The 26,674-nt window shown below is 37.5% G+C and overlaps 3 protein-coding genes across 6 annotated transcripts in view; 1 reads left to right on the top strand and 2 right to left on the bottom strand.

Moving 5' to 3' along the window:
- The window catches only part of LOC126366878 (uncharacterized), a 43,307-nt gene extending 25,027 nt beyond the window's left edge, over positions 1-18,280 (top strand). For 2 of the 3 annotated variants that reach the window (XM_050010213.1, XM_050010211.1), the window contains exons 2-10: positions 9,405-9,520; positions 11,373-11,484; positions 14,775-14,872; positions 15,085-15,195; positions 15,766-15,981; positions 16,328-16,446; positions 17,103-17,202; positions 17,398-17,627; positions 18,019-18,280. In XM_050010213.1, coding sequence (XP_049866170.1) covers positions 9,413-9,520; positions 11,373-11,484; positions 14,775-14,872; positions 15,085-15,195; positions 15,766-15,981; positions 16,328-16,446; positions 17,103-17,202; positions 17,398-17,627; positions 18,019-18,235 — 1,311 coding nt within the window. In that variant the 5' untranslated portion in view covers positions 9,405-9,412 and the 3' untranslated portion in view covers positions 18,236-18,280. Of the gene's footprint in view, positions 1-9,404; positions 9,521-11,372; positions 11,485-13,884; positions 13,997-14,774; positions 14,873-15,084; positions 15,196-15,765; positions 15,982-16,327; positions 16,447-17,102; positions 17,203-17,397; positions 17,628-18,018 lie in introns of all 3 variants that reach the window. The other variant, XM_050010212.1, reaches the window with a different exon arrangement.
- Positions 1-20,005, bottom strand: part of LOC126366877 (Golgi-associated PDZ and coiled-coil motif-containing protein-like) — a 62,476-nt gene extending 42,471 nt beyond the window's left edge. For both annotated transcript variants that reach the window (XM_050010209.1, XM_050010210.1), the window contains exons 1-2: positions 19,895-20,005; positions 18,822-18,949 (exon numbers count right to left, since the gene is read on the bottom strand). In XM_050010209.1, the coding sequence (XP_049866166.1) occupies positions 18,822-18,949; positions 19,895-19,982 (216 nt within the window). In that variant the 5' untranslated portion in view covers positions 19,983-20,005. The remainder of the gene's footprint in view (positions 1-18,821; positions 18,950-19,894) is intronic.
- A 569-nt stretch (positions 20,006-20,574) lies between these two features.
- On the bottom strand, positions 20,575-26,402 carry LOC126366661 (GTP-binding protein Rheb homolog). The gene is made up of 5 exons (XM_050009865.1): positions 26,211-26,402; positions 26,059-26,130; positions 25,674-25,881; positions 24,832-24,961; positions 20,575-24,441 (listed from the first exon to the last, which is right to left on the bottom strand). The coding sequence occupies exons 1-5, from the start codon at positions 26,257-26,259 to the stop codon at positions 24,352-24,354; spliced, it is 549 nt and encodes a 182-aa protein (XP_049865822.1). The 5' UTR covers positions 26,260-26,402; the 3' UTR covers positions 20,575-24,351.
- Positions 26,403-26,674: the final 272 nt, after the last annotated feature.

Here is a 26,674-nt window from a genome sequence, read left to right as displayed (position 1 = left end):
TATTACTTTAATAGTTTTTTTAACAACGTTATTACTTAAACTGGCCAAGTATTAAGTAATCATTTGGATGCAGCCTACGGGCTCACGCAATTTATTGATGGTTTTGGGGTCCATTATATGTACTTTTTGGATGAGACCTCTTTCCTTTGAGGTTTGTGTTACGTCGTCGTCTGTACTGAAACATATTTCGACGATCATTCAACGTGGAACAGCTAAACGGTAGCGGTCACGCAAGAATACCTTTATCGGAAAAAATATGTAAATTATACTATTGAATTTGATGTTAAAGCAATTAGCCTTTTTGGGGGATAGTTGTCAAAATATAATTTCTCAATGGAATTTCGTTATTTGTTGATATTCATGGTCGAGCCTTCCAAATAGGTAAGTCAAATGATGTTAATCCTTGGATTTCTTTATAGTTTTTTACGTGTACAGTTTTCACACTATTATCCTTCATTTATGGGCGTGAGTTTCTCTCAGGAGGCGGCTTTTAGATGTGTAATAGCAATTTCAGAAACTTGTAAGTGTAAAATGAGTAATACACGACAGACAGTCATAAAACAAACATACGGTAGCTAACTGTCTTTGTCATTTTATTTTAATACAAAAGCCGGCGGCTTTATAAAGACAATGCACGGGTCCTTGAAAGCGAATTGAAAATGTAACTCAGTAGTCAAACAAGGATGTATTGCTAATTACTGATGAGTCATTCGACCCAATTTCATACGCTCAAGAACCCTAAATGTCAACATCGTAAGCAGATAACATTATTTGTGATTTTGCAGATTCTGTGCATACATCCTCTAGTCTACTGAGTAATTAATCATAGCAATAATTAATTACTGGATTGATATGACTTTGGGCTCATTAGGCGGGATACTAGCAGTGATATGATAGGTCAGTAGAAAACACGAATAGATTCATAAGTTACAAATTAATAAACAGGTTAGTTTCCATCTGTTTGCGCGACTTAAGTTAGATGATCTGAAATAATGCTGAAAATGATCATGATGGTTACCTATCATCATCCACATACTTAATACACTGAACGAATAAACCAGTATATGTAGAGTTTAGACATGTGTTTAAAAATAGCCTAAATCGCTCATATATTTTTTTTGTTGTCTGTTCATCGTTGTATTACGCATAAAAACAAGGTTTTTGTTCTTATATATTTGGTAAGTATTTGGAATTGGCCTTTGATAGACTGGAATGGAAAATGCTACACCGACAAGAGCGTGGCTCTTAAATTGATGATGATGAAACCAAATCTCCAACCAGACTCCGTACACAAGTCGATCAGAGCAAAGAAAACCGGTCCAGGTGGGATTTCAAGGATGAGGCGGACCTTCGGTATCAGTGAGGAGTAGTTCCGCAGACCATGCCCCTACACGCATGTCCACTGTGCCCTAAAACCTGCACGCGGGAGGATTTGATGAGCTCTCCCGCCCGTGCTATTGCCGTGGCAGTATTTTGAGCTGCCAATTATATATTCGATCGACTTGTCATCGACACGAAAGAAGAAGAACCACACGTACTTTATTTTCTTTAAGCGAATATTTTTGATTAATTATACACCAGTGATTCGGCAAACTTCAATCAACTTGAAGCATCTTAATGATCCCGCTGTGGTGGAACCGTGGAAAATAATTTTGACTAAGGCAGGGCTTCCCAAAGTGTGCGCCGCGACGCCCTGGTGCGCCGTAGAAAGTAAAGAGGGGCGCCGTGAGTTCTATCATTATCGGAAACCACAAATATTCGCGGGTACCTATTTGAGCGCTCGCATCGGTACATAATATAGCGTCGTGTCACTCTTTTTCGACCGTGATTTTTAATTTACAACGACGGTAGGTGCCTACCATCTTTGCGGACGTTTTCCTATCTCCCTCGAAAAAACCTAACCTAACACTTAGTTAGGGCAGGGCGCCGTTACAAAATACTAAACTTGTAACTGCGCCGCCGGTTGAAAACGATTGGCACCCCTGGACTATGGTGTCACGCTCGCCACAGTAGTAATCGACTCGTTAGCATAATCAGCAGCTTTTTAATCAAGATTTTATATTTTGCATAGCTGGATGATGGACTGCAAACTACGGATCGATTAACTGAAGTTATATTTTTAATCGTTTAGTTAACTTGATTAATAAGTCTCTTTCTTTTTTTACGCTCAAATAAGATTTGAAAGAAATTTATTTTGTTATTAATTAAAATATCGCTTATGATGTATGTTACCGCAAAAAATATAATTTACAAATAATAATAATAATAGTAGTTATATAATTCCGGCCGGCGACGAAAATCCAATAGGTCAAGCCAAACGGGTGTGCCTCCGAATAATTGGCGTCCGGTTCGCGCCCGCCGCGCGGTCTGCGCTCGCGCACTCGCGAAACGAACACCTGCGCGACGGCACACAATACTATAACGACCCTTCGTGTACACACAATAACCAAACTTTCCAACTTTCTTGCAAACATTTTTCTTTCTACATAATATTATGTATCATTTCGCTTTTCGACTTGGGTCTATTAGGTGGAGCGAAGGGTGTAATGCAAAAGTTTCTAATTTGTTAAGATGAGTTTTAATGTCCGTTTCTGTCACAATCTTAACGCCATCCTACATTGAAGATTAGGATAAAAAACCTGCTAGTTCTACTGATAAGAATTCAAACTATTCTTTTCGTCGCCTCTTGCAACATTCACAGGAATAGAATGGCATCATGCTATCTTCTTCTGGCACAACAGAAACAAACAACTTTCTTCTTTAAACTCCTTGCACAACAACTTCCAAAAATTTGCACTATTCAAACTTTACTCGCGGCAAATATTTAAAATACGATAACGCTAAAGTAACATGGAATTATGGAATACGGAGGTGAATCAACTGTCAGTTTCCAAAACGAGGACACGCGGTGACACGACCTAAGACAAGCTGATAACACGATTTAGGAACATTCCTATCTGTACTGCAGAGCAGTTTATGGAACGAAGCTTACTAGTGATTTTGGCCCAAATTAGGCTTCTAATAATATGATAATAAAACCTAATCTGACAAGAGACGCTGGATATTCATCAAAAAAGGGCCTGTCGGATCATATATAATATTGCATCATCATCATTGGCCACAATACTTAAAGCTGTCACGTTTGCTGCAAGATCTCCTGTGACTTACTCAAATCCAACCAATAGCAGTACGGCATCTTTTGCTGTATTTGGAGGAAACGTGATGTGAAAACGAAACCTTTCCTGATATGTTTTTATTGCATCAATTATTATGATAAAAACAACATCTCCCGACAGTTGCCTAGGTAGAGACCAACCTATTAAAGGAGATCCGCCTATGATCTGAAAACCAACATTCCATATCACAAAGAAATAGAGATACAGAACAGCGAAAGAGTTTTGGCTAAAAATAATAAAAGCAAGCTCGTTTTTTTAAAGGAAATAGCTGACTAGCCGTCATCGGTCGGATTAACGAGCAGTATGGTGGGTGTGATGGTGGCGCACGTCAGGCGCCTCGTCTCTCTGACGTGGGTTGCCAGACTGACACATCATGCCCGAAGGCCTCGTCTAACTATACCCTCACGAGAATTAATTAGGCGAACATTTTAATTCAAAACTAAAATCAATTTCATCTTCAAACTGGTTATCATTACCTTGTAATCTTTGTGAAATTTGATTCCGCCCGAGGCTATGTTGAGTGAAAATATTTGTTGGTGACTCATGAAATTGCAAGTTAAAAGCAAATTTATAATCGGTCGCCGGGCGACATTCCTGCGTGCGGTGGCAGACAGGTAAACTTTGCCACTACATGCGCCCGCGCCCAACAAAGCGATTACGATGTTGGCGCAAATGGAGACACGAATTACGAAATTCCTTTGACAATTTGTATGTATGACTTTGAATAAATACCACAGTCGTGTACTTACAGCTTTTGTTTACATTTACATGCTGGACATTCATACATAATCTCACACCCGTAATTCTTATTAGGGTAGTAAGTTAATAAACATCTTGCAGCTTCATTTGGTGTCCGTGCCTTAAAGTTAAAACAAATATGGTAAAGTAGGTATAGTGACAAGTTGACACTAACGACCGTGCCAAGCTTCCAAACCGTCGTCTATAAAACGTCCATCAAGTTAGAAGCAACGTGATCCCTTAGTCGACTCGACATAACCAGAATGATAAGCAGCATTTAACATTCTAAGTCTTTGTCAGTGCATGCATGATCTCACCTACTATGAGCTTCTAGAATCAATGTGGAAGTAAGCAAAACGGATGCATATTGTGACCTTGTTATAAATCTCACGGAAATTCAAACGACCGATTCCATCCCGACCACATTAGTGGAGATTAATCTTAATCCGTTGACATAGAAACTGTAATTTATTGACAGTCTCGTGCCACTTCAATCGATTGTGGCCATTTCCCTCCGAGCTCACATATCGTCTATGACCTCCTTTAGTTGTTTCATTAAGGGCTCCAATTTGACATTAGTCCGTAAACCGTATAGATTTAATACGGAAGAAACATAAATCGGCTTAAGCGAAAGCTTTGAAGCTTTTTGGACGAAAAATAGTAATTCTTTTTTATCTAAATGCGGAGGAATAGCTGCACACAAAAGCAATATAAAAAAGAGAATCACACAATAATAATAGGCCTTCAAAAGATTTGATTAGCGAGGATGATAGTGCGCTTGTCTGCAGTGCAAAAAGTCCCAGATTATATTCGGCGTTAAACAAACATTTGTTTAAACGTAAATAAGTTGTTCTAAGTTAGGGATTGCTTGGATTTTCCCTGAATTAGTATTAGTCTCTTAGTAATAATAAAAATTGAGGGCGCCATCGTTAAATAAATAGTTTATGCACTTTCTGTGGTCAACTCCTACTTAAATATATTCTAGTTTAAAAGTATGCAGAAGTGATGCAAAATACAGGAAACATTAAATATCAAATAGGAACATTTGAATCGAGCATTTACATTAGTTAAGCCTATTGGTAAGCATGTAGGACATCATTATTATGTTAATGCTAGCCTTAAAGGATTAAGTCGACGATGTGAGTCTATCTGCTATTTATCTTTATTACCATCAAAATTTGTTAAGCCGTGAGCGCGGGATGCGCATTGAGAACGGATTACTGACTAAAAACGTTGTGTAACCGCTCTTTTACCAAAAGGACAATACTTATGTATTACACAAACAACCTATAAACGACCCACTATTACGAATAAGCTTCTTTTATCAATTAATACAGGTATACTCGTACATTACGCTGTATCTACTTCACACAGAGCTACTAGAGAAACTCCCAGGCCAAAAAAAAACAAAATCGTTCATATTCGAAATTGGAATTTCATTTAAGATCCTTATACGGTGACAGACCGGTCACCGTAGGGGTATTCTAACGAATCTCCCTATCCGATGATGATGATGATTATCGTTAATGGTGATTGGTGACAGATGCACAAAGAACGAAAGTCGCCTTGTAAGTAAAATATTTGGAAATTATGGAATATTATATTTAAGCAAATACATCCATCAGCCATCATGCAGCCATGCTTTTGAATTGACAAAATGAAACCGGTGACTCGCTGTTCGAAAGTTTCATTATTACTGACGAGTGGTGGCTAAAGCAAATAAAAAAGTGCCGAAGCGTGTACGGGATTGCAATGAGTCTGTATCAACTCTGTAAAAGTTTCTACGCATCCAATCTACAATTTAATCAAGCACGTTCCGTTCATAACAATATCCAACATGTAATTTAACATGTTAAAGTCGTAAACAGCCTAGAAATCATTCTTTCTCACAATGGAATACGGAATCCTAAAACTGTAATACGCCGCAATAATGAAGCATTTTTTTCTTTTTCAATTAAAGCTGTGAGTCAGCCAGCAATCTCGGTGGTCTTTTTCGTTTTGTGGCATTGGAAAAAAAAGTATAGGACATCTTCCTTCCCCGGATTTTAATTTAACAACGGAAGCCGCATGACTCGGCAGGAAAAAATCAGATTAATTTCCACGTTGTCCCGGGCGGCCGAAATAAATTGCTTCAAAACCCGGCATAGACTCCGACACGTAGACAAAGACGCAGACATTGTTACGTCGAGAAGCTTAGAAATAAAACGTGATCTCACCAGGAAGCTGTCTACACAATGCAAGGGAAGGACGAGGAGGCCAATGACTGTGAAAACAAACATCTCTCTTACTATGATTTAAATGTTCCATTCACTTACGTTGTTACGCGGCTGGAGAGAAATGTCAAAACCGAATTAGACAGACGATAAATACACGTAAAGCGACGCGCTTCAGAGGTTGACATTAATTAAGTAACATGGGTGTGATTCAATAAGAGCAGTGGGAGTGCTCCACCTGGAAGTGGCCGGTGTAACCGCGTTGGCTGCACTCCAGCTCCACTGAACTTTGACAAGCAGCAGTAAATCGCGGACACCGACGCCGCGCCGCCGCGGCGCACGCGCGCCCGCTACTCCCGCTAACAAGCACGATTGAAATCAAACATACATTAATTACCACAGCTGAAAGCTTCATAATCTTATTCCAATCTCAATCTACCAACCCAAATGTTTCATTACTCGCGTTGCAACTTCGAACTCGGGTCGATGAACTCTTTAATAAGTGCATTCCTTTTCCCTTTCCGAATTTCGATTGCCGCCAGGTATGTAGCAGGAACAAAAACGTAATGAGGGGGGGTTCCATCAATTGAACTTCACTTAACAATATTTCTTTATGAGCCGGCCTGACAGATATAACGAGGCTTAAGTAAAGACTGAGTGCGTTCTTATCGATTTCGGGACATGCGGGACGCCCTTTCATAAAGTCTCATTAAACGGAATTGCTGTATCGACACTCGTTGATCATGCGTGATGGGTGTCATCGGAAACGTCCGCTGGTTGTAAATCTGTGCGTGTGCGCGAGCGCGGCCGGGGACGGATCGAACGTCAATTAACAGTGATACACATCGCGGGTCGGGGCATGACGAATGAGGCGGCGGCGGCAGCGTGCGCGCCGAAATGAGCGCGACTACGTGCGCCGACGCAAACACTCCGCCGCACCATCAACCGATAATTTACTACGCATAATCACCGACTAATAAACCAACCCATCACACTAATAGACAGCTACTGTTATACTATAATCACACCTCCACTCCGAATGAAGCCAGCTCACACATCCGAGACGATGTAATCAGTGTAAGACTGACATTATAATAGGTTGGCAGGATTGCATAACCACACGGTGTAGCTTACAGATTCGATGAGAGGCTGACCTCTGCAGCGTGGGCGCGTGGGCGTGGAACAATGATAACGCGGCATGAGGAGCCGGGGTGCACGACCCGGAATGCAAATAAATAGTTGCACATAAACAGGACGCGGCATGGCACACCTGTCGACGATCGCAGAACTAAACAATGCATCATCGAAACGCCGACACCCGGTACTATCCTGATACAAAATGTTAACAGCATTTCTGTATTGATTTTTAACATTCATTGATCTTTCGATAAAACTTTGTAATAAAAAAATAGTACTACTCCTTCGACACACAAGGGGGAAAACTAAAGTGTCGCTTAGAAGTAAATTGTTGCCTTCATAATACAACAATGTAGTAAGCTAAATAAACCTTACTGTAAAGTAAATTTATTGCTTATTAACCTGCGTCGACTCATACGCAAGTAGTTATTAAACTTATTAATATGCGCTATAAAAAGATAAAAGCGTCAATCGATTTCCCCATAGCTGAAGGAGACAATGTACAGGTATTGTCAGGTACCTCAATGTACAGTCGGGGACCTCTTGGTTGATATCAATGACCTCAGAACACCCAGACAAGTTTGCTTAGCAGAATACTACAAAACAAACAAATACAAACATAACCCTCCTTTGCGTCGCGTTAATCGCGTATAGTCGTGTAAAAACGACTCTGGTATACTTGTAAAGTCCATACATCTAAAATATAATGACTTCGTAGCATCCAGAATGAGATCTAGGCTTCCTTTTATCTTTATTCGAATCGTTCTTAGTATAAAACGCATAGACCATAAACTGAGCTCATGTCACACCTAGACATAAAACATTAGACAGATTAAAGCTCTTTTGTTGGGAAACTTGTGAATACATACATGTGAGAACACGAGTACACAATGCAAATACATATGTAAAATAATAATAAAACGGGACTTCAAGCAATCGCTCAACAGAGGTGAAAATGATCAGAGCATTTTATTATATTCGGGTGGACGCAAACTTAACCTAATTTTAGTTTGACAGCTCTTAAATCGCAGCCGTCCTTCACTTACAATAAGCGTAAGAAAGAAATGCAGCTAGTGTCCTGTCAAATTAAGTTGCTGGTTGGCCGAATCGACACCATTATTACATAACAATACATTTTGAATCACTTCTTATATGAAGTTGTTTACGCATAAGTACCTACTCCACTTTCCGATTTGCATTCTTATTACTCTCTTACGTAATCCAACAATAAAATCCCAATAGGCTTGGCACTAAAGGTAAATAAACTATCACATAAAACGCTATCGAGTGGAATTGGACTTTCACAGTAGTTGACAAACGTGGTGGATATTTATGAGAATGCCTTGCCCATAGGCCTGCCTACAAACCAATCACTTAAGAATTGCCTCGTCTTATTTATTATTTTGTTTACAATTATACTGCGAACAACAAAAAACGAAAACATACGGTAAGTTTCTACGAAACTGATGATATGATGATCATTCAGGATCCTCCGACTTTGCAAAAGGTGCTATGTTTGCTTACCCTGCCATAAAGAAATCCCATGAATTGTTTATGATTTTTGCATCCTGTAATCTCCCTTATCGTGCTGCATATAGAAGCCCGTATAAAAGCGCTTAGTTTAGCTTAGTAAGTAGTGAGTGCTGTTTCCTGTGCTAAGGGTTCAAAGTGCGAATCCAGTGAGAAAACATAGATCATTCTGGTTATCGGATGCCACGACAGGAATATCTAGTGGGGCTACTGAGTTTATTATCATTTGTATACCATTTTATCTTTTAGTGTGTTTTATGTATCAGTTTATCTATTAAGCACTTGTCTTGACCGTGTACATTATGCGACCATAAGAATTTGTTTTGTTTTCTGTTGAGTTTCAAGAGACCAAGAAGTGTTTCAGGACTGTATAGGGAACCTAAACGAACGAACTGTTGGCAGCTCTACCAGATCCAAGTTACCGCTAAAAAGTCTTAGGTTACCAACGCACTATGTGGATACACGTTCGGCTGAACGCAATCACAAATATGTACGAAAAACAGTTTTTACTCGCGTGATGCGGCTGCTGTTCAACCAAAATGAAATGGGTAACCGAACAGCGCGTGCTTGCCATTATAAGTAAAATACAAAGAGTATGTTATCGTTGCAGACGGGGCGATGTTAAGCGCGGCCGTGGCGGCGCTAGCGTGCCTCTGCCTGGCGCGCAGCTCGCCCCCCGAGCCGCACACGCTGCGCTTACACACGCAGAACACACACGCTAATAAGGTAATACACTACTGCTCTACATACTGGGTAGTAGCCGTCACATGGGTCACGGCAGGGGCTTCTGGCTGCTTAATAATAACCATAAACCCTAACCCCAGGGTGAGTTAGGTTTTTCTTCGCCATTGCCTTCACATGAAAGAATGAGACCAGAATTTGAGATACTCAAGACCTCACCAAGAAAAGGCAGTACCTTTTCTTCTGTCAATTCACTCTAGGATGATCTAGGATAGTTTGGCATGATTTATCCTTTTATGGCGTGATTATTGCACGTTTGCCTCAGATGGCATTAACTAATGGGGAGCGTTGAGGGTTCTCTCCCGGTACAAAAACTCAAAACAACAAACATGCAGGTCTATGGGTGCCAAGTTGAGCGCGCATTTGGCTCTGTAATTTATCTTACGTCGCCTCTTTACCATTACATTAGAGATGTATTTTTAAATCTTCTGTCATTATTCAAAAACAATTATTAACTAAAAGATGACATTTCAGGGATGGAGGGAGTTCTTAATTCTTCCCTATATCATTCTGTCCTATTTTTTCCGATTCGTTATGGTCACAACAATACAAGCTTCTAATTTGCTTGTAGATATGTATGTGGCTAGATAAGCCGTTTGCCTAGTCAACGGATTATATACCCATGAAATGGTGCTACAGCTAGGACACACAAATGCTACAGAAGTATAACCCTGCTACCTGAACTAGGAGACCTGTATCTCAGGGAGCAGTGTTCAGCAATTGCATCTTTTATAACATCAGTTTAGGCAGACCATTTTTAAACTGAATTTATTTGACAATAAACTGTGCTTAAATAAGAACAAATAAACATGCATTTTGTATGTAAATTGGGTTTGTGTGTGTGTGTGTGTGTGTGTATGTGTATATATTAGTGTGTGTGTGTGTTTGTGTGTAACTGTGTGAGTGTTTGCGATAGCCCTACGACTTAAATGTTGTCTTGGGTTCAGAAACTGCTATCGTGCTTAAGCAGCTTCCACTAACGCATGTACGTGTGCAATTATGTATTATGGATTTGTGAAAAATAACAGGGCAACTGCGTTAGCAACAAAGCTAGGTTAAGATTTGTATGTAAAAGCAAATAACGCATTGGTCAAGTAAGCAGATTATGCAATGAATTTCAATAGTTCCTCAGTTTTAGAGTAGTTCAAATTAAGAATCCAATTTACGACTTTATGTTTAACTTCATATTTACTTAGATCCCTTAGACTTAGAATTTTATCGATTTTTCTATATAATAAGGAGCCCAAGACATAGAAATGATGTTCAGTGAATAGACATAGAAGTGATGAATGACAGAAGCTACTAATGGCACGTATTTGAACTCACTTTCGAAAACGAAATGTACTGATTATGTAGTGACTAGATTCTAGATGGCGTGCCTAAAAGCATCATATCACTCCAGATAACTTGCTACTTTTTTCTTCTCAATAAATCCAATCCAAATAAAATAAACTTATGATGCAAACTGCTTCAGACTTCTAAAGAGTAAGCAATGGTAAGGTAACCTACTCTTTTCTGCCATTTGACCTTCACACAGCTTTTGAACGCTGAAGAGGTCACCGGTGGGCGTAACGACACCTCATAAACAGAATTTTAACAGATAATCATACACTAACACTCACATTGCATTGCTTTGTATACCAAAATAAACATATTGTGTGAAAACACGAAGGCCTTTTTATTAGCAACATAACAACAGCTACTATAAATACTCTGAAATACAGGTCTCTAACACAATATCGGATCTAAAGAGTAATAAAATAATTTATGTCCATTGTAAATAAATTACGTTATGCTTTTATTTGCGATAAAAAGCTTTGTTTTGTATTATTTACAGGAGTTTAACACTCTGTTGGCCACTATTGAAGAACGCCTTCGGGTATTGGACACAATCAGCGCGGTGCAGGTGAAGCAGGCGCGACGACTCGAGGTCATTCAGGACAAACTTGGTAAGAACTTTACATTCGTTTACGTAAATTTTAGGTTGCAAACTAGCGTCATCATCTGGGTGGTGACTACGTCATCAGTGACTATAAAAAACAAAGCGGTATTTCCATAGAAGCAGAACGGAGCGGAAACGTTCTGACCAATCACCACGAGGGAGAGAGTGACAGAGCGTCTTCTCTCTCGCTCTATCTCACGTTGTGATTGGCCAATACCGCATCTCTCCGCTCCGCTACGTAACGCTCCGCTTCAATGGAACCGCACTGTGCCACGTGGCAGGCGTACAATGCGTACATTACATAGTACGATGCAAGACGCAGCTTAGCACTGTACAAAGATCCAATTAATTGACCGGATGGAACATACAAAGTAAAAGCAATATTTAGTATAAGAGGCACCCAACGATAACGAGCCTATAAAATACACTCAGATTGTAAAAGAATATGTCTAACAACAGTCTTAAATTTTATAGGGCGATTACCGTATCTTTGTTTGGCACCCACCTACTCGCTACTGCCTCGAACAAACGAGACTGGCAAACGGCTTATCTAGCCACATACATATCTACAAGCAAATTAGAAGCTTGTATTGTTGTGACCATAACGAATCGGAAAAAATAGGACAGAATGATATAGGGAAGAATTAAGAACTCCCTCCATCCCTGAAATGTCATCTTTTAGTTAATAATTGTTTTTGAATAATGACAGAAGATTTAAAAATACATCTCTAATGTAATGGTAAAGAGGCGACGTAAGATAAATTACAGAGCCAAATGCGCGCTCAACTTGGCACCCATAGACCTGCATGTTTGTTGTTTTGAGTTTTTGTACCGGGAGAGAACCCTCAACGCTCCCCGTTGAGGGTTCTCTCCCGGTACAAAAACTCAAAACAACAAACATGCAGGTCTATGGGTGCCAAGTTGAGCGCGCATTTGGCTCTGTAATTTATCTTACGTCGCCTCTTTACCATTACATTAGAGATGTATTTTTAAATCTTCTGTCATTATTCAAAAACAATTATTAACTAAAAGATGACATTTCAGGGATGGAGGGAGTTCTTAATTCTTCCCTATATCATTCTGTCCTATTTTTTCCGATTCGTTATGGTCACAACAATACAAGCTTCTAATTTGCTTGTAGATATGTATGTGGCTAGATAAGCCGTTTGCCTAGTCAACGGATTATATACCCATGAAATGGTGCTACAGCTAGGACACACAAATGCTACAGAAGTATAACCCTGCTACCTGAACTAGGAGACCTGTATCTCAGGGAGCAGTGTTCAGCAATTGCATCTTTTATAACATCAGTTTAGGCAGACCATTTTTAAACTGAATTTATTTGACAATAAACTGTGCTTAAATAAGAACAAATAAACATGCATTTTGTATGTAAATTGGGTTTGTGTGTGTGTGTGTGTGTGTGTATGTGTATATATTAGTGTGTGTGTGTGTTTGTGTGTAACTGTGTGAGTGTTTGCGATAGCCCTACGACTTAAATGTTGTCTTGGGTTCAGAAACTGCTATCGTGCTTAAGCAGCTTCCACTAACGCATGTACGTGTGCAATTATGTATTATGGATTTGTGAAAAATAACAGGGCAACTGCGTTAGCAACAAAGCTAGGTTAAGATTTGTATGTAAAAGCAAATAACGCATTGGTCAAGTAAGCAGATTATGCAATGAATTTCAATAGTTCCTCAGTTTTAGAGTAGTTCAAATTAAGAATCCAATTTACGACTTTATGTTTAACTTCATATTTACTTAGATCCCTTAGACTTAGAATTTTATCGATTTTTCTATATAATAAGGAGCCCAAGACATAGAAATGATGTTCAGTGAATAGACATAGAAGTGATGAATGACAGAAGCTACTAATGGCACGTATTTGAACTCACTTTCGAAAACGAAATGTACTGATTATGTAGTGACTAGATTCTAGATGGCGTGCCTAAAAGCATCATATCACTCCAGATAACTTGCTACTTTTTTCTTCTCAATAAATCCAATCCAAATAAAATAAACTTATGATGCAAACTGCTTCAGACTTCTAAAGAGTAAGCAATGGTAAGGTAACCTACTCTTTTCTGCCATTTGACCTTCACACAGCTTTTGAACGCTGAAGAGGTCACCGGTGGGCGTAACGACACCTCATAAACAGAATTTTAACAGATAATCATACACTAACACTCACATTGCATTGCTTTGTATACCAAAATAAACATATTGTGTGAAAACACGAAGGCCTTTTTATTAGCAACATAACAACAGCTACTATAAATACTCTGAAATACAGGTCTCTAACACAATATCGGATCTAAAGAGTAATAAAATAATTTATGTCCATTGTAAATAAATTACGTTATGCTTTTATTTGCGATAAAAAGCTTTGTTTTGTATTATTTACAGGAGTTTAACACTCTGTTGGCCACTATTGAAGAACGCCTTCGGGTATTGGACACAATCAGCGCGGTGCAGGTGAAGCAGGCGCGACGACTCGAGGTCATTCAGGACAAACTTGGTAAGAACTTTACATTCGTTTACGTAAATTTTAGGTTGCAAACTAGCGTCATCATCTGGGTGGTGACTACGTCATCAGTGACTATAAAAAACAAAGCGGTATTTCCATAGAAGCAGAACGGAGCGGAAACGTTCTGACCAATCACCACGAGGGAGAGAGTGACAGAGCGTCTTCTCTCTCGCTCTATCTCACGTTGTGATTGGCCAATACCGCATCTCTCCGCTCCGCTACGTAACGCTCCGCTTCAATGGAACCGCACTGTGCCACGTGGCAGGCGTACAATGCGTACATTACATAGTACGATGCAAGACGCAGCTTAGCACTGTACAAAGATCCAATTAATTGACCGGATGGAACATACAAAGTAAAAGCAATATTTAGTATAAGAGGCACCCAACGATAACGAGCCTATAAAATACACTCAGATTGTAAAAGAATATGTCTAACAACAGTCTTAAATTTTATAGGGCGATTACCGTATCTTTGTTTGGCACCCACCTACTCGCTACTGCCTCGAACAAACGAGACTGCAACCTAGCGCAAAATAAGAGTGTGTACAACCCATCCGGGAAACCAGCGCTCGGTCTATTGTGTCATATCCTATTTTAGATTAGTCGGGTTAACTTTCGCAATATCGCTCGCATCTCCCGCAATTGGTCAAATAAGGGCAACATGATCAATTGGCAAAGGGACCGGATGGTTGTGGCACTCAGGATGACTTAACATACGACCTCGCAACGATGATAAATAGGGATAATAGATTGTCAATTGATTCCAGATCGAGTGGAGACTACGCTTTCGTTGCGACTTGAGAGGGCCCAGTTAGCGGCCGAGAGATTGGAGCACCGGTTACACATGCTTCAGACTAGTGTTCAAGTAAGTGTTATTGAAATAAATAAATGTTAGTTTGATTTCTACCGCTATAACTTATTTCTTAAAAAAAAAGGAATTGTAGAAAAAAAATAAGGTCGATAAAATAAGATTAATGACGAAACTCTACTCGGATTTGAAAATAGGCTTAGAATTGTTTCGCTCTTAGATTTGAGAATTAAATAACCTAATATTATATCGTGATTGTCTAATTTCAGGCCTCAATCAAAGAGAGCAGTAATAAAATTGAAGAAAGCCAGTTGAAAATTACAGACCTCGCTCAAAACCTGACTAATCATATTGAAGGACACAGAAGATTGCTGGAAAAGGTAAATACAAATATAAAAATCTTTCATAGAATTTTAAAAGTGCGATAAAAGCTATTTTGCATTAGGTATAACACAAATAATTCGCCTAAAGAAGTTATAAAAATTGAAGCGTACCCTCGACACACTTATACAGCTTACAAAGATAAAGATAACACTGAAGGCAATTCTAATCCCTGATTTAAATACAAAAGTAACTTGCTCTTTTTCCTTTAAAGAAGAAAACGAATAATTTTAGCATACAATAAAGTAAAGAGCTTGAGTACTGTGAGTTGAAATCCACTGACAACCTCGTAATCCTAATCGACAGGCATAAAATTAATGGCACACACGACAATTTTAGGCAAAAATTTAAATAGTTCTCCCGAAACTTTATAAGAATTAAGTTGACAGCACACGGGTTGCATATCTGCAAGATGCCTATTTAATTTTGCCGAGTTATTCATTCATTACAAATTAACACTTGTCAATCTCCCGTTCCTTTCGTTTTCGGTGAATAAGAAAAATGGGAATAACATAAAATTAGGAGGTCTCTGCAGAAATCGGGGCCAATATCTGCATTCTCCTTTTCAGGTAAACGGCGCGTATGCGGACACTTGGCGACGAGGCCTGGTGCTAGAGAACATGATGCGAGATGGACTATCATTAGTAAATGCCACGAGGAGAGAGCTAGCAGACGGTCTGCGAGCACTCGCAAGGCGCCAGCGTGATGCCAGGATCACGTCCGCAGACTTGGAGGCTGCCTTCGCACGTCGTTTGAATGACAACACTTATAGAATCGATTTAAAGGTAATTCTTTTGTACGATTAATCATATCCATCTTGAGACTTCGTATCAAGCAACCAAACAGTTATTATGTCTCTGTTCCGTAAATAAATCTTGCGAGAAACTTTTAACCTCGGAATAATCCTCAAATATTTTTTAAAAGACATACATCCATAAACTCACGCCTATTTCCCACCGGGGTAAGCAGAGACCACAGAATTCCATTTGCTTCGATCCTGACACACTTCTCTTGCTTCCTCCACATTCATCAATCGCTTCATATACGCACGCCGGTTCAGAGTAGATCGTATTATGTCGGTCGTTTATGTATGTATGTATTTTTTAAAAGACAAGTGTCATACTATTTCAGATGCAAGAGCTATTAGATGCGCAGAAACGTTTCGTGGATTCCTGTCAGAGAGTCCAACTGGATGATCCTACACACGTAGCAGACGTGCTGGATAGACTGATTGACTCTCTCATCAATAAGTAAGGATGCCTTCATTACACTAGTTTATAAAACACGAATAATATGAACGATGCTACCTTTCACGTAAAAGATAACTTGTTTTTGGAAGTACGGTCTTCTTCTTCTTATCGTGTGGGTTATGAGGTGGTTTACCAACCTCATCAACCCTGGTGTCAGGGTTATTATTGAGCCGTCAAAGGCCCCTGACATCGCTCATGTAACGACCACATACTTACATCAGTAAGTAGTAACCGGGACCAAAGGCTTAACGTGCCAACCTAAACAACAATCCAGATTGTTCGACGTAAGATGATCCGTGCTACGGAAGGCCTGTAATGTCCTAACCAAACTAGGGATCACAAAGATTTTTGTGTGATATGTCCCCACCGGGGTTCGAACCCGGGGCCTCCGAATCGTGAGACCAACGCTCTACCACTGGACCACACAGGCCGTTGACTATTAAAAGTACGTTTCCACCAGCCTTAAAAATAATTATAGACGTTACCCTAAAATACATATTTTACTAATCTTTAAGATTCGTCTAAGGGTACCTAGGTATATAAAAAAAAACATATTAACCAACCAACGGCGGATAGAATTTAGTAATCAAAAGTCATATAGGTATACCAACTGGTGAAAGAGATGATAACTCATAATGGTGCTTATTGTTTTTCAGAACCGCAGCAACGTTCCACGAGCTGCAAAACATTCAAGTGACGATGCGTAGCCACGACAACAAAGTTATGAAACTTTTGAACACGGCACGACCAGGTCAGGTATGTGGAAAGTACACATAGGTATTACTCCTGCCATATAACAATTTTCTTGTGACAAAAGGCAATGATAAAATCATTGGTCAAAATAATCCATTTCAATACGTAAGGGAACCAAGTCGATGGCTACTGCTAGGCTATCAATGTCAGGTTTTCCAAAATCTAATGAATAAGCAACACATCCACATCCTGTTACAGAACGAAGCAACATGCAGACGTCTGGAAAGCGCTTTCAAGAACATGTCGCACACGACATTTAAGGAGGTGGAATTGCAGCAGCTGACAGAGAAATTCGTAGCGCTGACTGACAGAGCTGATGCAGCTCTGCAGAAGCTAGAAGTCAAGATGGGAGATGATAACGAAGATACGCCAGCTTCCGACGTCACCGGCGCCGCTGGCAGACTATGGCTCAAGCTTAAAGGAATCAAGTAAGAACATTCGACATTGTATGAATGTAAAAGGTCTATATTAAAGGGATACAGCAATATATTATTGACATTGATCTCATTTCATTTAACATACGTCGTAACAATCGGTAAAATCTCATCAAGCTTAGTCCTGTCCTCGCCTGCGCTTCATATAGGTACACGAAAAGACACTAGAACTACAAAGAACAATGGACGCTTGAAATTGTGTCTTTTTAGACGCGACAGTAACATTCTACTCTCACAAACTGCACATGAAAAGTATGAAATATAATCTTCGTCCTCTCTCTGGCGTTATCCCGTTTTCACAACTTACATCTGAAGATTTGACTGGTTCCTATCCGAAAGAAAACCTAGGCCGTGATAATTATGAAATAAACATGATTAATTCCAGAGGCGAACACGATTCCGACGAGGACCTCGAATGGGAAGAGGAGCAAGATAGCGGCTACTTCGACGACGGAGGGGACGGGATGATGGACGAAGACCGAGAGATCCTGACGGGCGCTCGTCGAGGCCGGCAGGCCTCCGCCCCCGCCCGCGCCACGCACCGGAGACATCTGCACAAACACCCGTACGACCGCGGCCCCAAGAGGAACAGCTCCAACTAAGCTATACTGTAATTTGTAATATACTGTTGCTTTAAGAGTACTTAATATTGGTGTTTTATTTTGTAATATATTTCCGAATTGGAGGCAAAAAAGATAGTCAAATCAAGAACTTGGTAACAAACAAAGACCTGGGATGCTAGCAGTGCTGCATGATGAAGCAACTGATTGGGGTTTATGTACACACTGATTGAAGATGCATGGATGGGTTATACTATGAATGTATAACAAAAACACAGACCAGGCTTGACCTATAGATGCAACACTCTGTCTATGTAGGTATTTGTTGTTTGTCTATTAGTTAAAACCTGTGATTACTGTCGCGTCGCACATCCATGCCATAAGCACAGTAGCATACTGCAATGTATGATGGTGATCTCCAAAATGAAATAAATTTTTGAGAACAGGTCCAGTTACAAAGGATTGAGATTGTTTGCAATTTATTACTAATTAATTTTTTAAATTAATTTATTACTAATTAATTCTTGGTGTTTTACAGTGTTTACATACACTGTCCCCACATAGATAATCCCACAGAAATTAACACAACATTTTACCCATCAAAGACCAATTTTAAATGTCAACCTACCTCAAGTTTGGCGCTGTTCTGGAATATAGTGAGAGCCTTATGCGTGAGTTGTGCGAAGCATGAGCCAAGTGTGGCAATCTTCTGACGGGCACTGAACACCACCTCTGGCTCCTCAGTCTCCAACTCCGCTGAAAATATGCCAATACTTATTTATTTATAGTTTTACATTCAGCAAATACAGAAAAAATCAAAGCGACAAATAACACACTTATTTATTACACAAACTGGAATAGTAGCATGTAATATTTTGTTACAACACATAAATCATTCTTATCATTCGATTTTTACGCCTTCTTTCGCCACACAGCGAGAACAAACTATAAATAATAACAAAATATACTTGGGAGTAGGGAGCCACTACGAAGACAGAAGATATTCATCAATGTTCTTTATATTTTTTTACAAAAGCATACCTAGGTAACTGAATAAACAAAAGCATTTTTGACTATACTTTGTTGTATTATTTTGTTTCCTTTGTTTTTCTTCCTCTAAGTATAATTATAACATAATTTATGACTACTAATAAACTATTATTTGGGAATAAGCTAATTTTATATAAACAATATGGTGAGGATATCAGATTATCCTTGAGTGATACACAAAAGTTAACAAAACCAGTTTTAATTTTATTTATTACTTTTTCCAGAGTTACATAAATGATGCTAAGGTAGTTTGAAATGTTCACAATGTTTTAAAGTATAGATAAAAAGTGATCGACCATTTAATAATGAACTGTGAGGATTCATTAACTCAAAGTGATACCAAATAACACAAACACTAGATAAAATCATTGTTGTTTAGTCCAAAACAATGAACCATTATGAAGAATCAATGCTAATGGTCACTACCCAACACTTACTCAGTACATTAGTTATTTGGCAATTTTGCTACGGGAGAGTACATATTAATTCCAATAAAAGCATAATTTTATAAGAAAATCAAAGAAATAAATGAAAACATCTACTTCTTATAAGAAAACATGAAATGACAAATGTAAAATCAAAAACCATGTGGTGAAGAACTTGCAGCCTCACTTTTTATACATTTCTAACAATAATATTAATTTCACTTACATAAAGATGTATCTAATTCCACACATGCTTTATCAAATTCCTTTTCTAATATATCCAACCACCGAAAACCAACCCCGGTAGTCGCCATTTTCACAACAAATGAATTGTCAAATTGACAGTAGTTATACTTTTCTTTTATGTTTTAATTCTTACCGAAAAACAGGATGGCAAAAGCTTTAGCTTATACAGCCATATCAGACATTGTTAACACGGAGGTCAGTTATTCTATCTATGCTCTTCACACGCCTGTGTATCTCCTAAAGCTACATCATCTCATCCACTTTAAAAATAATAATAATTGTTGATTTCAAGTAATATGACTAATAATAATCATCATATCCATCTTTGGAATTCGTATCAACAGTGGCTGCAAGTTGTCTTTGATTACTTGTGGCTCTGCCCACCCCATTAGGGATTACGGGCGTGAGTTTATGTATGTATGTATGTATGACTAATAATAATAAGAACCCTTAGTCATTACTAAGGGTTCTTATTATTATTAGTCATACATAACGTTACATTTAACGTTAGTACTTATGAAATTACTCCTTTCAAACTCTACAATAAGATTGATACATACATAGGGCATTCATAAGTTTACACCTATTTCCCATCAGGGTAGGCACACACCACGGAATTCCACTTCAATGTGATTGATGTTAGGAAAATAAAAATATACAAATATTGCCAGCAATTTATTTTAACTAGTCATATTTACAAAATATACTTAAAATATAAAATAGCTTACCGCCATACTTAACAATAGCGAACTTAAGATAAAGGTAGGTTTTAAAATGTAGAGCAAATTAACATCTATGACTGGGTGAATACGCTATCGCTGTTTGTGTTATGCGATAAATATGCAAAATTATTATTCTATGCTAAATACCCGATTATGAACGATCAAGCGTATAAACAAACTTAATATTAGCGTACAAATTAAACCAAACTCTTTGAACCTAGCAGGTGTCCCTTACAAGTTATATAGCTTTCATAGTAAATCCGCCGGACGTCCGTGCTCTTCGTAGTAAAACGACTATCTCAAAACAATTTATATTTGACCATACACCACATCTCAAATTATAAAGCCTACAAACGCTACAGACTCAGTACGGGCGTACGATTTATTCACCTACCAAAATTTAAAATACATGAGGCCTATCATCAACTAATATTTAAGCTACTCAGGTATAGAATCACTACTTAAATAACGACATAAACCGATTTACAATCATATAAGTTGCTGGCGGTTAATCACGTTGACACTTTGCGGTAACGTCTTAAAATAAATTATAATGAGGGACTTTGAAAGCCACGTCGATGTTTGTTGCTACCTATATTGCTTCTTTGTTTTGATTAGAATAATAATGGGTGGAAGATTGTGCCTGGGTGTAATAACAAGGGTCATCATTTATACCCAAAAACAAAGATAATATAAAGTTAAACGTTACACGAGCAACACAGTGCCATCTATATTTTATTTGGGGAATGTTGCCTGGAAAGTCCCACATTAGAAACACATTTAGTCCCACACTTTGGTTGCCTGGAAGAAATTGCTGCTTAGCAATAAGGCCGCCAGATTGTACTGTATCTATCATCATCTGTGTTAATTTGTTTTGTATGTTGTGTGCAATAAAGTATATTTGATTTGATTTAATTTTATTAGAGTTCATGTTAGGCCTACAATATTCAGATTTTAACAAGTTACGTACAACCAATCAGTCACCTTCCTTTATTAATGCTCACCAAAAAAGATCAGCGATTTATGATTATTTAGGCAACATGCTAATTACTATACAAAATATTATAGTTTTCGTTATTTTTTGTGGGAGACCATACAGCTGTGAGCTAACTACGCGCAAACAGACAGTCTTTGTTAACTTGTCGAATAAGTTTATAAATTTAGACCTAAAAAGGTCTCAGACGACGCCCTGAGCAAAGGTTCGCGCCCAAATGGGCACCCTCAGGCCTGTTGTCTTAAACGTTGTACTGGATGAGAGCCTTCAGCGCTCCCCATTTGTCCGGCCAAGTAGTTAATGCAAAAAAACGGCCCTAAAAAGGGCACACTGTAGCAACCTCAGGGGGGCTAAAAAATATTGCTTTTCTAGATGAATTGCTTTGATGTGGCCTTTTTAACCCCCCAGGTAGCAACGCATCTATTGCTATTTGATATTTGGTGACATTAGTGTTATTTGCGCAAATGTGAAATTGCAATAAAATACCAGACAATATTTTGAATTTGGCAGAAAATAAATTTAAAGCTGACATGAAGCTTACTACTAAAAAACTTATTATAATATTAATGGTTACATAAATGATAAGAATGCCTGGTATTAAATGTGTTCCACAAGTTATTAAATAACTTGTAATATATACCTACACTGAATTTAAAAGATGTGTTGCTATTTCTTGACATTTCTTCTCCTCAGCCATACCACCTTGCGAAATGACGTAGAATCAAAAATGTTAAATTGGCCTTCAACAAGTTTATCTATGATAATTACGTTAAATAAATTATTCTGATTTCTACTTTTTTAGATAAATTGCTTGATGTGGCCTTTTAAGACCTCCTTATAACAATGCTCTGTATGTCAATAGCAGTTTATTATTTTGTCTACTATTTTCTGTGAAAAAATGACCTATTCTTTTTTAATCGAATACTTTTTACGTGTAAAAATATCAAGGTTTACATGAACACATTTTTAGTATTTCAAACATAATATAACATGTAATATTAATACGCTCTGTAAAAAATAATTTGGTACTTAAATGTATCTTTGTATTTGTATACCACTAATTTGTCAATCAAATTATTATTATTTAAACGATTGATCTCTTCCACCAAAATAAAGTAGATTTATATACGAGTACTTTCTTAAAACTAAAGAAAATAAACTCAAGACTAACTATTTTGTCCAATACACACAAACATAGCTGTTGAATTGAAACCCACATCAATCTTAGTGAACCAGGCAAGTTATCTCACTCACGTGTTATCAACATGACCTTTGCAGTGGAGCCGCTAAAATCAACAGTCTAAGTCTTTTGTATCTGCGAAATATATTCAGTATTAATAAATAAAATAGACTGTAAACAAATAAAAATAACAAATAGTTATATTTTTCCGCCTTCTAACAAAGAAAAAAGCTAAATGCAATCTTTCATAAATAAACTCGTTTTCCTAAATTATGTACAATATATTTTTATACAGTTATTTTATACACATAACTTTTGGAACAGAATTAGACAAATATTCATATATTTTCTATTTCAGAAATACCGTACAGCATATTGAATTTTTAAAAATGTTTGTTTTTTAACTTGCAACCAGCCAACTATACTAAATCTAAATAAGTTCTATACTGATCTTTGTGCCATTCAACAATAGATTTTAAGAATTTAGAATTCAAGATAAAAGTGCTATTTATTTTAATTATACCAGTAACTGTTGAAATTTTAACTATTACAATGTTAGTTGGAAGAATTTTTTCTACTGAAGTTGAGATATAAGTTATGTTGGTATAAGTAGTATTATGTAGGTATTGACCATGGTACAACAAAACAAGGTATGCTCAAGTGACAGCTAACATTCAAAGGTTAGCCACGCTGATCTTATCTCACTGCCCATTGCCATTTTGTAAAAAATAAATTACCAAAAACTGATGTTTTTAATGTTACTTTGCAAGGCAATTTTGTACTTTTAGTAAAGTATTACTTACAGTTGTACAGTTCTTTATATAAGTGACATACTATGTTAGTCAGTAATTCGCTTAATTTTCAATAATAAAATTAAGTCCTTGGAATGTTGGAGATACCAATTTAAAGGTAACACTTAGTCATCAAACGGGTCTCAATGGCTTTTCATAGGATTGAGCATACTTAGTTTTGTTGTACAATGGCAATGATTATCGTGATTGTCACGGACACAATCACGCTAGCGACTTAGATAAACATTTAAGAGTATTATGTAAGCTGAAAGCTACGTATGATTCTGAACACGACACTTGCACTTACACTCACAGTGTCCACATGAGTCATATATTTGCACAATTTAATATTTTACATTTGCACATTGATACGCATCAAACAGACGAAATTTAAGTCTTCAAACTTGCAAAAATATTGAATACATCTTTTGCAGATGATGCATACAGTGGTTGAAATATGTTGTCTATAAAAGTGTCTAACCTAGTTTGATGAAAATAGAAAAATAAGGCAGCAATAGTAATTTATTTGTCTTTCTAAACAATATGCAATGTTCTAAACATTAACTTATTTGTAAATTCAACGAAGGAGTACTACAATGACATTGCCTAACCTGATGTCATAGTGAAGTTTGAAGACTAATAATTTCATCTGAGTTTCAATAACCATTGCAAACAGCTGTGCACAGACAAACATAGATCTAATTCACTTTAGCTTAAGTAAAAAGCACTTTGTTCATGAAACAAGGTTCATTAAGAAATAACACATCCATTCTTCTCTTGTATATGTCCATCAGATCTCTCTATTTCTGATAATATTGCGTGGAACATGTCCGTTACTGACTGAAAATAAAAATAAAGTCTAGTTTAATACTTTGTAAGTATATCAAACGAATGTATGCTTTCTGTACAGAAATACACAATAAAAATAATATACTAGTGTCTGCTTGACTGAGGGGAGGGCTGCGCCCTGCAGTGGGAGGTATATAGGCTGTTTATGTTATGTACTAGTGTCTATTAGTTAATTAGGTAAAGTTGTTAGCGTTCGTAAAAATATGAATATGCTAGAGTTCTATGTTTAATGAGAACCAAGTTTTTAAATACATGACCTTTATTTTGATGAACTTGTCTAGCCTGAAAAGAAGCAATGGGAATTGCTCGAAAAAGGTCTCCCTCCATGTTTCCTCTTTGATAAACTAGTGAAAAATTCAATCAACAACAAAATCCATTTACCTCATTCTTTTTAGCACTGGTTTCTACAAAGGCAGCCTTCCACTTCTCAGCCAATCTTCTTCCTTCCTCTGTGCTTATTTTTCTTTCTAAGTGAAGATCTGTTTTGTTTCCCACTAACACTATAGGTACACTAAAAAGTGGAAAAAAATATTTAAAGTCATTGTAACAGATATATCTATCATTACATGGTAGAAACTAGACTGACTCAGCAAAAAGCTACTGAGATTCAGAAAAACTTTTGCCAAAACCTAAATAGCTATTATAATCACACAAAAAGTGGTTTTTTTTTTAATTTTGGCACACAAAAAGTTTTTACAAAGTAAGCTTTAATATGTATCTTTTTTTTTTAACCCCTTTTTTTTTTTTTTTGCGCGCAATCTATCACCCTTGGATAATAAGCACTTCTTGTGGTGTATAGGTATCATTTTAGGTAAGCAACCAATGTCGCTTCCTATTTTGGGCCTTAGTTGGCTAGATCCTGCGGCAGCCTCCTTCTTAGTCTTAGTTGTGTGTGCTCATCCATGAGCGGCCTGGCCAGTATATTAGGATGGGCTGTTATTCTGTTTTTGTAAGAGCAGCTTACATTTTTTAACTCTTCACTTACTGTTGGGATTCCCAACTCTTTGTGTAATTTGCTATTGGTAATGTGTATAAATAAATATGTATCTTAGAAGTCAACACATTAGAAGTATGGTTGTTGAAATACAATATTTTATATAATACTGGGATATGCAGATCTGCAAGTCATCTGAATACCTATCACTTATAGTCATTTTTGTTTCAATTTATGTTTCATCCCCAACCTTACATCTAGTATGTATAAGAAAGTTTGTATTACTCACTGTATTTTTCCAACCATATCAAGCAACTTGTCATATATAATTTGTACTATTTGAAAACTTTTACTAGAAGTAATCGAGTACACAAGGACGTAGCCGTGGAAGTCCATGCTGTACTGCAATGGGAATATGCTATATTCGTCCTGTCCAGCCGTATCTACTAACTTTACTTCATACTCTGTCGAGTTCAATCTGATAAACTTTGTGAATGCTGCAAAGAAAACATTACGCATAATTTTATTGTCCATGTAAACACGCAACTTATTTGCATGAATTGACAAAAAGTTCAAATGTGGGCGCGTGAAAACAAAGCGTGTGAGATGTAATCCTTTATCGATGGCCATGACAGCATGCTTTTTTAGAAAATAGCTCAGAGGAAAGTACTTACTGTTCTCAATTGTGGGGTCGTAAGAATCGACGAATTGCCCTTCCACAAACTGTATAATCAAGGAGGATTTACCTGCAAGCATTTTTTACTGTGTAAAACAAAACGTCACAACAATAATTGAGACGCACAAGAATTTCGGAACTTTACGTTACCTACAGATCTGTAGCCCATCATAGCGATTTTTCTCTGCTTTGATGGCATATTGAAAAAGCGTTTAAATGACACGAATATTATAAATTAAAGTCCACGCACGTATTTCTAACAAATTACTTGAAATTACCAAAAATCACATCGAAGTCAACTACACTGGCTGGCTGACAGACAGACGTGCATGACATTTATGACTTTTTTTTAATGTTACTTATAAGATTTTTCGCATGTATAGTTTATTTTCAAAATTATTGTTTTACTCGTATTCTTGCCATGCATATGAGTCTCAAATTAATAGTTCCACCAGTTTTAGGAATTATTCAGTATGATACTTTCGAAAAATAGGTAGAAAACACACCACATGATATGATGACAGCAGTTTTTTGGCGGGAATTTATGGGATATGGATTATTGTCGTACTATTCGAGATGTGTGAGAGTGAGTGAATTTGATTGAATTGATTGAG

This window comes from Pectinophora gossypiella, chromosome 5, assembly GCF_024362695.1.
Source record: "Pectinophora gossypiella chromosome 5, ilPecGoss1.1, whole genome shotgun sequence".
Classification (NCBI taxonomy): Eukaryota; Metazoa; Arthropoda; class Insecta; order Lepidoptera; family Gelechiidae; genus Pectinophora; species Pectinophora gossypiella.
The sequence above is the reverse complement of the archived record's forward strand: the minus strand, read 5'-3'. Positions and strand labels throughout refer to the sequence as shown.

Bases quoted from the DNA above. Each gene is read 5' to 3' on its own strand.
- LOC126366661 (XM_050009865.1), bottom strand. From the start codon at position 26,259: ATGCCATCAAAGCAGAGAAAAATCGCTATGATGGGCTACAGATCTGTA. The intron at 24,962-25,673 runs GTGAGTAATACA...TCCACTTTTTAG, and splicing joins GATATGGTTGGAAAAATACA to TGTACCTATAGTGTTAGTGG. The intron at 24,442-24,831 runs GTAAATGGATTT...TTTTATTTTCAG, and splicing joins CCAGTGCTAAAAAGAATGAG to TCAGTAACGGACATGTTCCA.